This window comes from Mustela lutreola, chromosome 3, assembly GCF_030435805.1.
Source record: "Mustela lutreola isolate mMusLut2 chromosome 3, mMusLut2.pri, whole genome shotgun sequence".
Lineage (NCBI taxonomy): Eukaryota > Metazoa > Chordata > Mammalia > Carnivora > Mustelidae > Mustela > Mustela lutreola.
The window spans coordinates 208,195,732-208,210,420 of NC_081292.1; the positions used below are offsets into that span (position 1 = coordinate 208,195,732).

Here is a 14,689-nt window from a genome sequence, read left to right on the forward strand (position 1 = left end):
AAAAGAAAGCCAGAATAGCCATGCTTATATCAGACAAACTAGATTTTAAACCAAAGACTCTAACAAGAGATGAAGAAGGGCACTGTATCATAATAAAGGGTTCTATCCAACAAGAAGATCTAACAGTTGTAAATATTTATGCGCCCAACCTGGGAGCAGCCAAATATATAAATCAATGAATTGATTTTCCAATGAAACATAAGGAAGCTTACTGATAATAATGCAATAATAGGGGACTCCAACACCCTACTTACAACAATGGATAGATTATCTAAGAAAATCAACAATAAAACATGGGCCTTGAATGATACACTGGACCAGTTGGATCTTACAGATACATTCAGAACATTTCATCCTGAAACAGCAGAATACATATTCTTTTTGAATGCACATGGAACATTCTCTAGAGTAGATCACATACTGGCCACAAATCAGGCCTCACTCTTCTTGAGATCATAACATGCATATTTTCCAATCACAACACTATGAAACTTGAAGTCAGCCACAAGAAGAAATTTGGAAGGACCACAAGTACATGAAGTTTAAAGATCATCCTACTAAATAATGAATGGTTAACCAGGAAATTAAAGAAGAAATAAGAAAATACATGGAAACAAATGAGAATGAAAACACGGTGGTCCAAAAATCTTAGGGATGCAGCAGAAGCGATCATAAGAGAAAAGTATATAGCAAAACAGGCCTACCTCAAGAAGCAAGAAAAGTCTCAAAGGGGAGCAGAATATACCACCCTTAAAATCTTTCACTTTGGCATGTGAATTATTTTGAGTTGAAGGCAATCAAGATCCAGCAGACTCAGGAAATGTTTTTTCCTTCCCTCTCAACTGCTTGAAAGAAATGAGAAAGAAGGATTGTACCAGGAAGAGATCAGGGATACATATAGTATAACTTTTTTATATTTGAGACTTATCTGCATGGAAGGGCAAATATTTGTTTACAAACATTTGCTCTTTTTGCTTCCTAGTGAATTGCTTTCCTCCCCTTTGAAGCATCAGACCCTGTTTCTTTCCTTTAGCTCAGGATGGTTTATGAGCCTCAGTTGCCTGGCTGCCTTTGGATCTCACATCTTTGTGGGGCTTCCTTAAGAAATGAACATTTTCTGCTGTTAATCTGTCTTTATTTCTGGGGGGATCTTAGTTAAGAACCTGGAAAGATAGAGGGAAACTTATTTTTCCTCCCCTACAGTTTTATGGAATAAAAGACTATGGGAATAAGATCTTCCACAATACTGACAGAGGCTATGAAAGAGCCTAGAGGAGGAATTAAGGGTCCAAAAAGTTGCTCACCATCTTCCTACACACCTATTGGGTCAGTAGGAACTTCAAAGAAAACGTGGGAAGTCAGACACTTAACAGCTGCTAGAGTTAGACTGCGAAGGAGAGGGTGAAGTCTGGGGAAGGCTGTGTCTGCTCATGGACTTCGTATCCCTTTTGGTCTGGTTTCTTTTCTGATTTTTGTGTATAGATTTCTTTTACCACCTTTTTTTTTTTTTTTTTTTTTTTTTTTTTTTTTTTTTTTTTTTTTTTTAGTACCAATAAGGTAAGGAAACAAGTCATGTGGCATAGTATTTTTTTAACAGATTAAAAAATAGACTTATTGTTATTTCTGAAGGTCAGAACTTAGAGGATGAATCAACACAAGAACAGATTTGTAAGAACGTAAGTAAAAACACTATTTTACAATAACATGTACCAAAACAAATTTAAGTCCTGGAAACTATGAAAAATAGCTCTCTTTAAATGATTGAACATTTGCTCTTCCTTATATACAGTTGAATTTCCAATGGGAGAACAAGGATGCTCATGGCTCTCTGGGCCTTCCTTCATGAAAACCCTTCCTTAAAACCTGAAGCCAGTGTATGGTTTAGCAGGAAATTGGGGCTACTATCCGTGCACACATGTATGCGTGTTATCCTGTCTTTTCAACTTCCCACACATCGGGATCATTACTGGGGTCAGGGGACCCCATAGTCAAACAAGGAAGTTTTCTGAAATAAAGCGTATTAATGAAGTTCCCTTCTGAAGATGGCTTAGAACCTTTGAAGTCTAATTTATTGCTCTTATGTTTTTAAAAATATTTAAAATATTGGTTTGAATAGGTAGTAAATATATATGGTAAAAAATTAAACAAGTTCAAAGGGTTCAAAGAACAAAAAGTCTTCCCACCCCACATGCATTGTCTAATTTTCGTTCCTGGAGGCAACCATTTTAGCAGTATCTTGTGTATCTATCTAGAGATACATTCTACATGTAAATATGTAGGTGCCCATGAACAGAGTGGGTAGGTAGCATTGCACACACACTGTCTTCATTTTTTGTAGTCCAAGTAATTTTAGGACTAGGTTCTATTCTAAATCAGTTGGCTCTATTCATTCAAAAGTTAAAAGTTAATTATTATGTGTATACTTTGTATATACTGTGTATATACTTTTGGTATGCATATTTTGCTTATCTACAGAGTCTAAATAATTTCAGAAATCTTTGTTGAATGTACCTAGTAATCCATCTGGCAAGTACCATTGTGTGAAAGATTTGCATTGATGTACAGGCATACCTCATATTACTGTGTTTGCAAATACTGTTTTTTTGTTTTGGGTTTTTTGTTTGTTTTTTTGTTTTACACAAATTGAAAGTTTGTGACAACCTGTAGAGGAAATCTCTTGGTGCTGTTTTTCCAACAGCATTGCTCGCGGTGTGTCTCGATGTCACATTTTGGTAATTCTCACACAATATTTCCAATTTTTTCACTATTGTTTGGTGAACAGTGATCAATGATCTTTGATGTTACTGTTGTAATTGTTTTGAAGGCACCATGAACTGTGCCCAAATAAGATGATGACCTTAATTGATCAATGTGGTGTCTGTTCTGACTGTTGCATCGATCTCCTGTTCTCCCATCTCCCTCTCTGTACGCCTCCCTGTTCCCTGAAATACAACAGCATTGAAATTAGGTCAATTAATAATCCCACCGTGGTCTTCCAAGTGACAGGAAGAGTCATATGCCTCACACGTTAAATCAAAAGCTAGAAATGATGAAGCTTAGTGAGGAAGGCATGGCAAAAGCCTGAGTAGGTCAAAAGCTAGGTCTCTCGCACCAGTCAAGTTGTGAATACAAAGAAGTTCTTGAAGGAAGTTAGAAGTGCTGCTCCAGTGAACACATTAGTAAGAAAGTGAAATCTTCTTTTGCTGATATGGAGAAAGTTTTAATTGGGATAGATCAGACCAGCTACAACATTTTCTTAATCTAAGCCTAATCCAGAATAAGGCCCTAACTTTCTTCCATTCTGTGAAGGCTGAGAGAAGTGAGGAACCTGGAGAAGAAAAGTTTGAAGTTAGCAGAGGTTAGTTAACATGAGGTTTAAGGAAAGGAGCTATCTCCGTAGTATTAAAATGCAAGGTGTAGCAGCAAATGCTGATTGGGAAGATGCAGCTAGTTATCCAGAAGGTCTAGCTAAGATAATGAAGGTGACTGCACTAAACAAGATCTTCAGTATAGATGAAACAGGCTTCTGTTGGAGGACAAGGCTGTCTAGGACTTGCGCAGCTAGAGAGGAGACGTCAGTGGCTGACTTCAGAGCTTCAGAGGGCAGGCGGACCTTCTTGACGGGGATAACGCAGCTCTTGACTTTAAGTTAAAGCCGGTGCTCATTGACAGTTTGGAACTTCTAGGGTCCTTAAGGATTATGCTAAATCTGCTGTGCTTTATAAATGGAACAGCAAAGCCCGAATGACAGCATATCTGTTTACAGCGTGGTTTACTGACAATTTTAAGTTTATTGATGTAACCTCCTGCTCAGAAAAGAAGATGCCTTTCAAAATACTGCTCATTGTCAATGCACCTGGTCAGCCACGAGCTCTAATGGAGTTGCCTACACAGCACCTGTTCTGCAGCCCTGGGTCAAGGAGCAATTCTGGTTTTCAAGCCTCAGTATTTAAGAAATATATTTCATAAGGCTTTTGCTGCTATAGAGAGTGATTTCTTTGATGGATCTAGGCAAAGTAAGTTGAAAACCTTCTGGAAAGGGTTCATCATTCCAGATGCCATTAAAAACATTCATGATTCATGGGAAGAGGTAAAAGTATCAACATTCACAGGAGTTTGGAAGAAGTTGATCCAACCCTGAGGGGTTCAAGACTTTAGTGGGGGAAGCAACTGCAGATGCGCTGACTAGAGTCAGCAGTAGAACCTAAAGATGGGACTGAGTTGCTGGCAATTTCATGATAAAACTTTAATGAATGAGAAATTGTTTCTTATGGATGAACAAGGAAAGGTGTTTCTTGAGAGGAATCTACTTGTGAGGATGCTGTGAAGATTGTTGGAATGACAACAAAGGTTTTAGACTCGTTACTTAAACCTGGTAGATAAAACAACAGCAGGGTTTGAGAGGATTGACTCTAATTTGGAAGCTCTGCTGTGCGTACGATGTTAACAGATGCATTGCGTGCTACGGAGAAATTATGAAAGCAAATATCAGTCAATGCAGCAAACTTGACTGTTGTCTCATCTTAAGAAATTACCACAGCCCCCGCCCAACCTTCAGCGCCTTCCGCCCTCAGCATCAGCAGCCATCCACACTGAGGCAAGACTCTGCCAGCAAAAGGAGTCTGACTCACTCACTGGGGGTGCAGGTGCCGGTTAGCATTTAGTAGCAATGAAGTACTTTTTTTTTTCTTTTCCCAGGGTCCGCGTTATTCAGTCATAAAGCAAGGTCAGCACAGTCAGCAGGCAGGTTCAGACTTTGGAGTTGATGCTGTTTTACCACGTATTTAACTGGGCTGCTTCGGTGTGGTCTCTTCTCCGCCTTTAGTTGTGGACTTTGTTCTGTCAGTCTTAAGGTGGGTTTCTGGTGTGTTTGGAATGACTTGGTAGTTACCCGGTTGTGTTTGTGGGACAACATGAGCCTGGGGGTCCTCCTCCTCCTTCACCGTCTTCCTCTCAATAAGTCCCTTCTGAATTCAGGTCTGTACATTGCTTTTTCAGACCTAGTGTTACTCCATACTTAACAGGCTGCAGGAGTGCATAGAAATAACAGTACATGCATTTGGAAAACAAAGCTCATCTGACATTATTGCAATATTTCCTTTATTGTGATGGTCTGGAACCGAACCCAGAGTATCTCTGAGGTGTACCTGTACATGGTTTGATGTTGGCTTGTGACAAAACCTGAATGAATTTTATCCTAAGGTTATACTTTTTCTTCCACAGAGAATGTCTAAGCACACGGATGCCGCAGAAGTACTGTTGGAAAGAAAAGGTTGTGCAGGAGTGATAACACTAAACAGACCAAAGTTCCTAAATGCACTGAATCTTAGTATGATCCGGCACATTTATCCACAGCTCAAGGTTTGTAATTGCCCTAAAGAAATTATATGGATCCTTTTAAAAGTGTATTTCAATAGAATATTTCTGGAATTCTCTTCCATAGAATGTCTGGGATCAGCACCCAAGCCCTGTTGATTTCTTGTCTTCCGGGCTTTCCCTGTGTGATTATCTCGGAGCCTCCCTAGTGACAGGGAGGCCTCCTGAGATAGCCCCTTCCACTTTCACATAGCTTTTTTTTTAAATTAATGAAACAGGGAGAGTGAGAGAGAGAGGGAGAAGGAGAAGCCGACTCTCTGCTGAGCAGGGAGCCCGATGTGGGGCACCATCCTGGGACCCTGAGATCATGACCTGAGCCAAAGGCAGGCACTTAACTGACTGAGCCACCCTGTCATGTCTCCATGTGACAGCTTTTTGACAGCTGTTTTTGAACTACTTGGGCAGCCTGTCTTAGAGAAGGCCATAAGCCTTACTCTTCTAAGTGAACTGCGTGGTGTAGTGGAAAAGCATGACTCACAGCCCAACTACTTTGTTTAATACTTGGATTTCTTTTTATTAATTGTGTATCTTGGCATGTTAATCTCTCTGTCCTTCATTTTCCTCAGCTGTGAAAGGGGGATGCTTCATCTCACACGATTGTTGTGGCGATGTAGTGAAATAGCGTGCCTCACATGGTCAGCCACAAAGAGTAGTTCTCCCCTGCTTACCGGGTCCTTGATTTTTCATTTGATGAGTCTCTCTTCCTAACTATGTGTCTGTTTGGGACACTGTATAATATGTCTTTAAAGGTAATAAAGAGAAATGGGCCAGGACTTTCAGATTGGAATTAGACCAGTGTGGAGGAAAGTAGAAACTTCATGTTAGAATGCCATATTCCTGTTAACGTAGTCGAGTATTTTATTAGCCTTTCACACAGCCACATCTGTTCAGCTACATCTCTTCCAAATGTGTTTCTATTTCTGTTCTCAAGAGTAGTATTTATAGAGTTCCTGTTAATTTTTCTCTCTCTGGCTAACCGGTTTTTTAGTCTTTTGTTTGTGTTTTCAATTTCCATTGGCTCTTGACTCTTCCATCCTACTTACTTGTTAGCTGTCCTCACCGACCTCAGATCACTTCAAGACTTGATCATAGCCGTGCTTTCACTCACTCGAATGCCTATAAATTTGTCAGTGGTACAGAGCCTTATGTCACCGCAATAGAAAGGTTCTTATTCTATTTTTTCACCAGATTTATAAGCTTCTGTAACATATTTTTAAGCTCATATTTTTTTTTATTTTCATCTCAAAGTTGTCATGGTAAAGATTTCAGATGCCATCATGTAATTTGGATCACAAAATGTATTCATCTAGTAACTTATTGAAATAGTCTCTAATTTATGTCAGAAAAGAAAATGAAGTTGGGATCCATTCTTTTGGATGTACTTTATAAAGGTTGTACTTTGTATGTACTGATATATATCTATCTATATAGATGTATATATGTATGCATATATATGCAAATAGATTTTTTTTATCGTTTGTATTTATAATATGCTTTTATCATCTTCTTTTATATTTGGCTAGAACTGGGAACAAGATCCTGAAACTTTCCTGATCATTATAAAAGGAACGGGTGGAAAGGCTTTCTGTGCTGGGGGTGATATCAGAGGTAAAAACTCCTCCCTCCCAATCTCAATGTTTTTTTTTCCCCACAATAGATTGACAAAACTAACAGGACATTTTTGTAATACTTCGTAATTTGCTTTACATCTTAGAATTTTTTTTTATTATAATTTAATTACTTAGCCATTGTAGTTAATATTAGAAAAATGAAAATAACATTTAAAAAAAATTACATATATCCTTCATATATCCAGTTTCTCCCTGAATCATCCTAAACAAAATGCCCAGTTATGCAGTGGGAGTCCACTTTTTATTTTAGGTTAGCTGGTATTCAGCAATTCGGTTTGTCATATAACTTGACAGTCTGGCCATGTTGTGACTTGTCATTCTCCAGATCTGACGTTCCTTCACCATGCCGGTGCTTACCCCTAGTGCCTGATCCCAAAGCAAGGATGTACTTAATTATAGAATTCATCCTGTTGCTAGTACATTTTTACAGCTGTTTAAGTAAACATGCTGAGATGAGATAAGAAGATGAATTTTCCTTTCTAGTTCTTTAGGTCAGTCTGTATACATTTAACTATTAAAGACAAAAGAGAGGAGACGTTTGGTCTCAGGGTCAAAGTCACGTACTTCTCACCATTGGTTATCAGTATTTTGTATGTACTGAAAACATTTAGTATTTTGTTTGTTAGGGAACTGGTAGAGTCCAGCAGTGGTTTTTTCTTTGGGTTTTATGTCTGTTTTTGTGTATGTGTGTGTATATCTGTATATCTATATCTACATGTATATACACATGTATATGTAAATATAGGTTTTTTTTTAATATTGTGTTAATGGCAGTATGGTTTAGATTGATCTAGATACCAAATTTATAAGTTTACATAAATCATGATATTTGTGGGTTATTTTTTTAAGATTTATTTATTTATTTGACAGAGAGAGAGAGAGAGAACACAAGCAGGGAATAGGGAGAGGGAGAAGCAGGCTTCCCTCCAAGCAGGGATCCTGATGCCGGGCTGGATCCTAGGACCCTGGGATCATAACCTGAGCTGAAGGCAGAGGCTTAACTGACTGAGCCACCCAGCTGTCCCAACTGTTAAATTGGGGATGGGAAGAGGAAGAAACAAGCTTGATTTCGGACATAATTTCAGATACCTATTAAATTTATGGTGATTGAATTTTAATTTTTAATTCCATCAATTTTTATTCTATTTTTAATTTTTCAATTGCTTAGATTTGTTAACTGAATTGTGTTTGAGTTTGTTTTGCCCACTACATGAATATTTTTAAAATACTGTTTTCCAGCATGGAGCTAACTTTTCTTCTGGAGTTGGGTCTGTGATCTTGTTAGTTTACAGATGGGCAGAGTCTTATGTATTGTTTTTAGCTTCTTCTAACTGAGCTATTTTCCATATAGGCCTAACTTTTTATTGATGTTTGGAAGTACAGTTACAAAGTACAGATTTATTTTAGTTGAAGTGTATAAAGCAGTGATCTTCAGTTCCAGGAAATTCAGTTGCTTTTAAGATCACAGTCCAAGATGATAAATGGGCATTCAGAAAAAAATTTTTTAATGTGATTATGAATGTCATTTAATTTTAACTTCTGTGGAATTAATTGATTAGAATAAAAAAGGAAATCAAAGATTTTTGAGGTAAAAGAGCTTCATTCCATTAGCAATATAATTTGCACTCTTGTCCTTTTAGAATTGCTGAATATGAAACAAGAGATGAGGGTTTGGGGGTGTGCATGTATCAGTGAAAGCCCCAGAAGGACAAAAATAGACACTAGATCTTTCTTTTAAAAACCAGGAAAAGAAGTGAACATTTGGAACATTTTGAAGAAAGATATATCAGACTTCTAAAATTAGTCTAAAAACCTATAGGCAACAATTTTTATTTAACTCTAGCCCATAGAAGAAGAAATGTGTTTTTATTTTAATTTGTATTGTAATCAATAATTCTTATAAGATTTAAAGACAGGAAGACATATGAGCTTACAGTGTATGGAAGAGAATGGTTTGATAATAGTCTTACCATTGACTGGAATAGGAATACGGTAGATGCTTAATAAATGTTTCATGGTGAAATGAATGTGGCAGAAATACTTAACTAGATGAATGTGTTATAGAATTATGAGTGTATGTACACACATGCACACAAATACTTACATTTTTCTGTATGTATAATGTATTTTATCTTAAGCCATATTACCATTGGAAATGTATATCCAGTAAATGTTTATTCAGGTGCTACAGAAAAGAGTCAAAATGAATTTTGTAGCAATATATAAGTTCTAAATTAGGTATAACAATTTGTAAGAAGTCCTTAGGAACTTTTGCCTTGAAGTTTTGACATTAGGCGATGGCTCTAGGGCTAACTGTGTCTGTGGAATGGACACCAAAACTTTTAACAAACCATTCTAGAGTTTCCCCAGTACTTAATATTATAATATTTTAAATTTATTCTCTTTGACTGTATTAACTAGAAAGCACTTTTTTTTTTTTAAATATTTTATTTTTAAGTAATCTCTATACCTGCCATGGAGCTTGAACTCACAACCCTGAGATCAAGAGTCGGGATGCTCTACCAACTGAGCCAGCCAGGCACCCCACTAGAAAGCACTTTTAAACAAATTTGTAATCCTTTTTTTCCTTGCCTTCATTTTTTTTTTTTTTTCTTATAGTAATCTCCGAAGCTGGGAAGGCAAACCAGAAGATAGCTCAAGATTTCTTCAGAGAAGAATATACACTGAACAATGCCATTGGTATGTGTGCTCCACTGAGAGCTTTGAAAATGGAATCAAGAAATAAGCCGCGCAGTATGAATTGTTAAAATGTGTCAATAGACACTCTTGTTTGCTTTTTTATATACTTTGTCAGGCATAAATAAAGCTGATAATTTGGCTCATTCCAGGACAATTCACACTTCAATATTAGTAAGCTATATTGAATTACTATTTGTCCTACAACCAATATGAACACATGGATTCTGATCGTATGACTGACTTTCTTGGAAAACAAAAACTTGGGTCTCTGTTTTCTATGTAAAATGAAATATCATTTCTTAATGAAAGGGTTTTCATAGTTGATGTTCCAGAGTTCACTGGAATTGAAGAAGTACTTTTATCAAATGTGTATTTCAAATGTTAAATTGCAGAGAATAACGTAATAGTTATGTGCCCATCAGCCAGAATTAATAGACATTAATATTTTATTTTTGCTTGATGTTTTAAGATTTATTTGAAAGAAATATAATTCTACAGGTTTTAAGCTTCAGTCCACTTTGGTGCTTTCCTCAGTACCACTTTTTTTTTTCTCTTTCCCCAGAAGCAACCATTATTTCTCCCCAAGAAGTAATCATTGTCATTAATTTTTAGTGTATCCTACTAGACCATAGTTAATATTTTTGTGACATATTTATGAAAAATGCCATTACTCTGTTTTTGAAATTTATGTAAGTAATGTTTTACTGTATATACTACTCAAAGTTGTTTTCTTTCTTTCTTTCTTTCTTTTTTTTTTTTTTTTAAGACTTATTTATTTGGCAGGGGGAGCAGCAGGCAGAGGGAGAGGGGGAAGCAGGCTCCCCACTGAGCAGGGAGCCCGATGTGGGGCTCTGGGGCTTGATCCCGGGACCCTGGGATCATGACCTGAGCTGAGGGCAGATGCTTAACCAATCGAGCCACCAGGTGCCCCTCAAAGTTGTTTTTAATAACATGGAATGTAACTGTTCCATAGTTTTCTGTATTATGACTATACCCCTCTGGGCTTATCTATATCTATATTAATTGATATTTACGTTTTTTCAAGTTTTTACTAGTATAGATTGTTATGTATGTCCTGTTAGTGTCTATGTACAAAAGTTTCTCTAGAAAAAATAGAAGGAGAATGAATGGATCATAGTTGATATGTCTTCAGTTTTTTCCAGATTATTCTCTAAAGTAAAAGATTTTATTTTCTGCATGTCTTTCCATCATTTTTTCTGTTAAACTTTGTATGTCTGATGTTATGACTTTAATTTGCATTTCATTGAATATTGGTAAGACAGAAGATGTTTGTGTTAAGTAATATTTAGATTTTCTTCTCATCCTTTGTTCTTCTTAAAGTTGGATTGTCTTTTTCTTATGATGGTGTATGTATGTCTTTATATATTCTGGATTCCTCACTTATGTAGATTGTATGTAGAACACTTCTCTCTGCTACTTTAAGTTATCTTTTGGTATATACAGGTTTTTATTTGATGAGTTGAAATGTATCCATTGTTTTCCTGAATGATTTCTGCTTTTTTGCATTTAAAAAATCTATTAACACAGGTTTTTAAGATGTTTCCATATTTCTTTTAATAGCTTCGGTATTTTGTTACTTTTAAGTCTTTAACGTACTTGAAATTATTTTTTGCATGTGACATCATTTAACTTTTATTTTTCAACCAGAAAGCCAGAGGTTGTAATGCCTTTTATTATAAAGTTCATGCCTTTTTTACTGATTTTAGTGATACCTCTGTCATACGTCAAGTTCTTAAGATGTGACCTAGTCTGTTTCTGGGCTGCTTTGTTCACTGGTCTGTACTTACGATGAAACTACAATGTCAAAATTATTACAACTTTGATATGTTTCTGTCTGGTAGTTTAAGTTGCCCTTGTTTCCTTTTAGAATTGTCTTGGCTGCTCTTGGGGTTTTGATCCTCTGAATGAGTTTTGGAATTATTTTTTCTGGCTCCAGAGAAGATTCCGTTGCAGTTTTGATTGGGTTAATTTAGGGTGATTTGACATCTTTCACATTGAGTCTTCTCATCTATACATGCAGCATATCTCTTTATTTATGCAGACTTAAAAACTTACAGAATCATAATTTACATACCGGAAAACTCCCCCATCTCAAATAATTCAGTAACTTTTAGTAAACTTGTGTGACTATCACCCTAAACAACTTTGGAACTTTTAACCAGATTTGAGTTTTTATGTCCTTTAATAATGTTTTGTAACTTTATCCATAAATAAGTTGCTGCCTTTTTTTTTTTTTTTTAAGTTTTATTCTTAGGTAGCTTACTTTTTTTTATTAGTATATGTAATGGTAATTTTACTGTCACATTTTGTAATTTACTGTTTTTGGCATATTGAAGTGCTTTGGATTTTAAAGTTCGTTCTTACATCCTGCAACCCTGCTGAAATTTATTCTGATGATATTTCTGTAGATGCTTTTGGCTTTGCTACACAGGCAGTTATTCCATCTGTACGTATTTTTTTCACTTCTGTCTTTCCAGTCTTTATATTATGACTTTTCTTATATTTTGGCTGGGACCTCTATTGTAATGTTGAATGATTGTGTGTTGTCTTATTTCTGACGTCCATAGAAAAGTTTTAAACTTTCAATTTTTAGTATAATCTTTTTGTAGAGATTTTGTAGATACTTTTTTTTTTTTTTTTTACCAAGTTACAGATATTACCTCTATTACTAATTTGTTAAGGGTGTTTCGTTTTTTATATTCAGTGGTAGTGGTGGTGCTTATTATCTGTTTGAACATCCACTTTCATTCTCTCCCTTTCTTGGAAGGAATTTATTGACTTCCTCGCTTAGCAGATAGTTTTTCTAGTTATGTTTTGTTTAATCTAAAAGCTCTTTAGGATGAGCTTTTATGCAGGTAGTCCATTTCATAAGTTATGTGGGCCAGAATTTATTTCTGACTCAGAACATCACATTTGCTCACAATCACTGGCTGTAGCTTCACTCAGCTATTGATTTTGAGTTTATTCTGGCACTGGTGTTTTTGTTTTTTGTTTTTTTTAATTATTGTGTTATGTTAGTCACCATAAAATACATCATTAGTTTTTGATGCAGTGTTCCAAGAGTCACCGTTTATGTACAGCACCCAGTACTCCCAGTAATTCGTGCCCTCCTTAATACCTACCACCAGGCTCGCCCATCCCCCTACCCCTCCCCTCCCAAACCCCCAGATTGTTTCCTCAGAGTCCAGTCTCTCATGGTTCATCTCCCCCTCCGATTTGCTCCAATTCAATTTTCCTCTCCTCTCCTAATGTCCTCCATGTTATTCCTTATGTTCCACAAGTAAGTGAAACTGTATGATAATTGACTTTCTCTGCTTGACTTAATTCACTCAGCATAATCTCCTCCAGTCCCATCAATGTTGGTATAAAAGTTGGGTATTCATCCTTTCTGATGGCTGAGTAATATTCCATTGTATGTACGGACCACATCTTCTTTATCCATTCGTCTGTTGAAGGGCATCTTGGCTCTTTCCACAGTTTAGTGATTGTGGACATTACTTCTATGAATATTGGGGTGCATAGGACCCTTCTTTTCACTACATCTGTATCTTTTGGGGTAAATACCCAGTAGTACACTTGCTGGGCCATAGGGTAGCCCTATTTTTAATTTTCTGAGGAATCTCCACACTGTTTTCCAAAGTGGCTGCATCAGTTTGCATTCCCACCAACAGCATAAGAGGGTTCCCCTTTTCTCCACATCTTCAATATTTGATGTTCCTGCCTTGTTAACCTTTGCCATTCTAACTGGTCTAAAGTGGTATCTCATTGTGGTTTTGATTTAAATTTCCCTGATGGCCAATGGTGATGAACATTTTTTCATGTGTCTGTTAGCCATCTGTATGTCTTCACTGGAGAAGTGTCTGTTCATGTCTTCTGCCCATTTTTGGATATGATTATCTGTTTTTTTGGTGTTGAGTTTGAGGAGTTCTTTATAGATCTTGGATATCAGCCCTTTGTCTGTAGTGTCATTTGCAAATATCCTTCTCTCAATTTCCATGGGTTGCCTCTTTTTTTTCTTGACTGTTTCCTTTGCTGTGCAGAAGCTTTTTATCTTGGTGAAATATAAAAAGTTCTTTTTCGCTTTTGCTTCCTTTCCTTTGGAGATGTGTATTGGAAGAAGTTGCTGTGGCTGATGTCGATGTCTGGCACTGGTGGATTTCCTTTGTTTGGCTTTGAACTTGGATGTACATCACAATTTTTTTTTTTCATGGAATTCTGTGTATTTGAAGTAGGAGTAGGGAAAATAGGTTATTTCTTGGTTTAGCTCAGTGAGCCAGTTTGAATGAACTTCTCTCACTTTTTTAAGTCTGAAATTCTACATATCAGGTTTACTTAGAGTGGCTTCTTCATGTGGCTAATGAGAACTTGAATGGGACTAGTGTGAGCAAGAAACTGAATTTTAAATTTTACTTAATTGTCATTTTAATTTCAATAATTTTATTTGGCTAGTAGCTACAATATTAGTACAGTTACATACTAAATAAAAGGAGATGGCAGAAAACTTTGAAGAAGTTTAAGGAGTTTGATTAAATATTAAAATACAGAGGGAAAGCCTTCAAGGATTAATTTCTATACCTTATAATGATATATTTTGTTTAATAAGGAATGTGACAAATTCTGGCTTTATTCCCTGCATCAGTTAGCTTCTCATATTTTATATCTGAAATATATAAATAGCTGAAATGGGGTGTGTGTATATATCTCTATCCCAATCAATAGAGAAATTTCTTTCTGTAGTTTTTAGGGAATTACAGTTTCCTAAGGAATTATAGTTCATGATTGAGGGACGCCTGGGTGGCTCAGTTGGTTAAGCAGCTGCCTTCGGCTCAGGTCATGATCCCAGCGTCCTGGGATCGAGTCCCACATCGGGCTCCTTGCTCTGCAGGGAGCCTGCTTCTCCCTCTGACTCTGCCTTCCACTCTGTCTGCCTGTGCTCACTCTCTCTCTCTCTTACAAATAAA

General features: G+C 36.5%; 1 protein-coding gene across 8 annotated transcripts in view; it reads left to right on the forward strand.

Moving 5' to 3' along the window:
- The window catches only part of HIBCH (3-hydroxyisobutyryl-CoA hydrolase), a 144,033-nt gene that overhangs the window by 20,168 nt on the left and 109,176 nt on the right, over positions 1-14,689 (forward strand). For 4 of the 8 annotated variants that reach the window (XM_059168590.1, XM_059168588.1, XM_059168591.1 and 1 more), the window contains 4 exons: positions 4,699-4,853; positions 5,224-5,361; positions 6,900-6,984; positions 9,627-9,707. In XM_059168590.1, the coding sequence (XP_059024573.1) occupies positions 5,227-5,361; positions 6,900-6,984; positions 9,627-9,707 (301 nt within the window). In that variant the 5' untranslated portion in view covers positions 4,699-4,853; positions 5,224-5,226. The remainder of the gene's footprint in view (positions 1-4,698; positions 4,854-5,223; positions 5,362-6,899; positions 6,985-9,626; positions 9,708-14,689) is intronic. The other 4 variants (XM_059168592.1, XM_059168586.1, XM_059168593.1 and 1 more) reach the window with 1 other exon arrangement.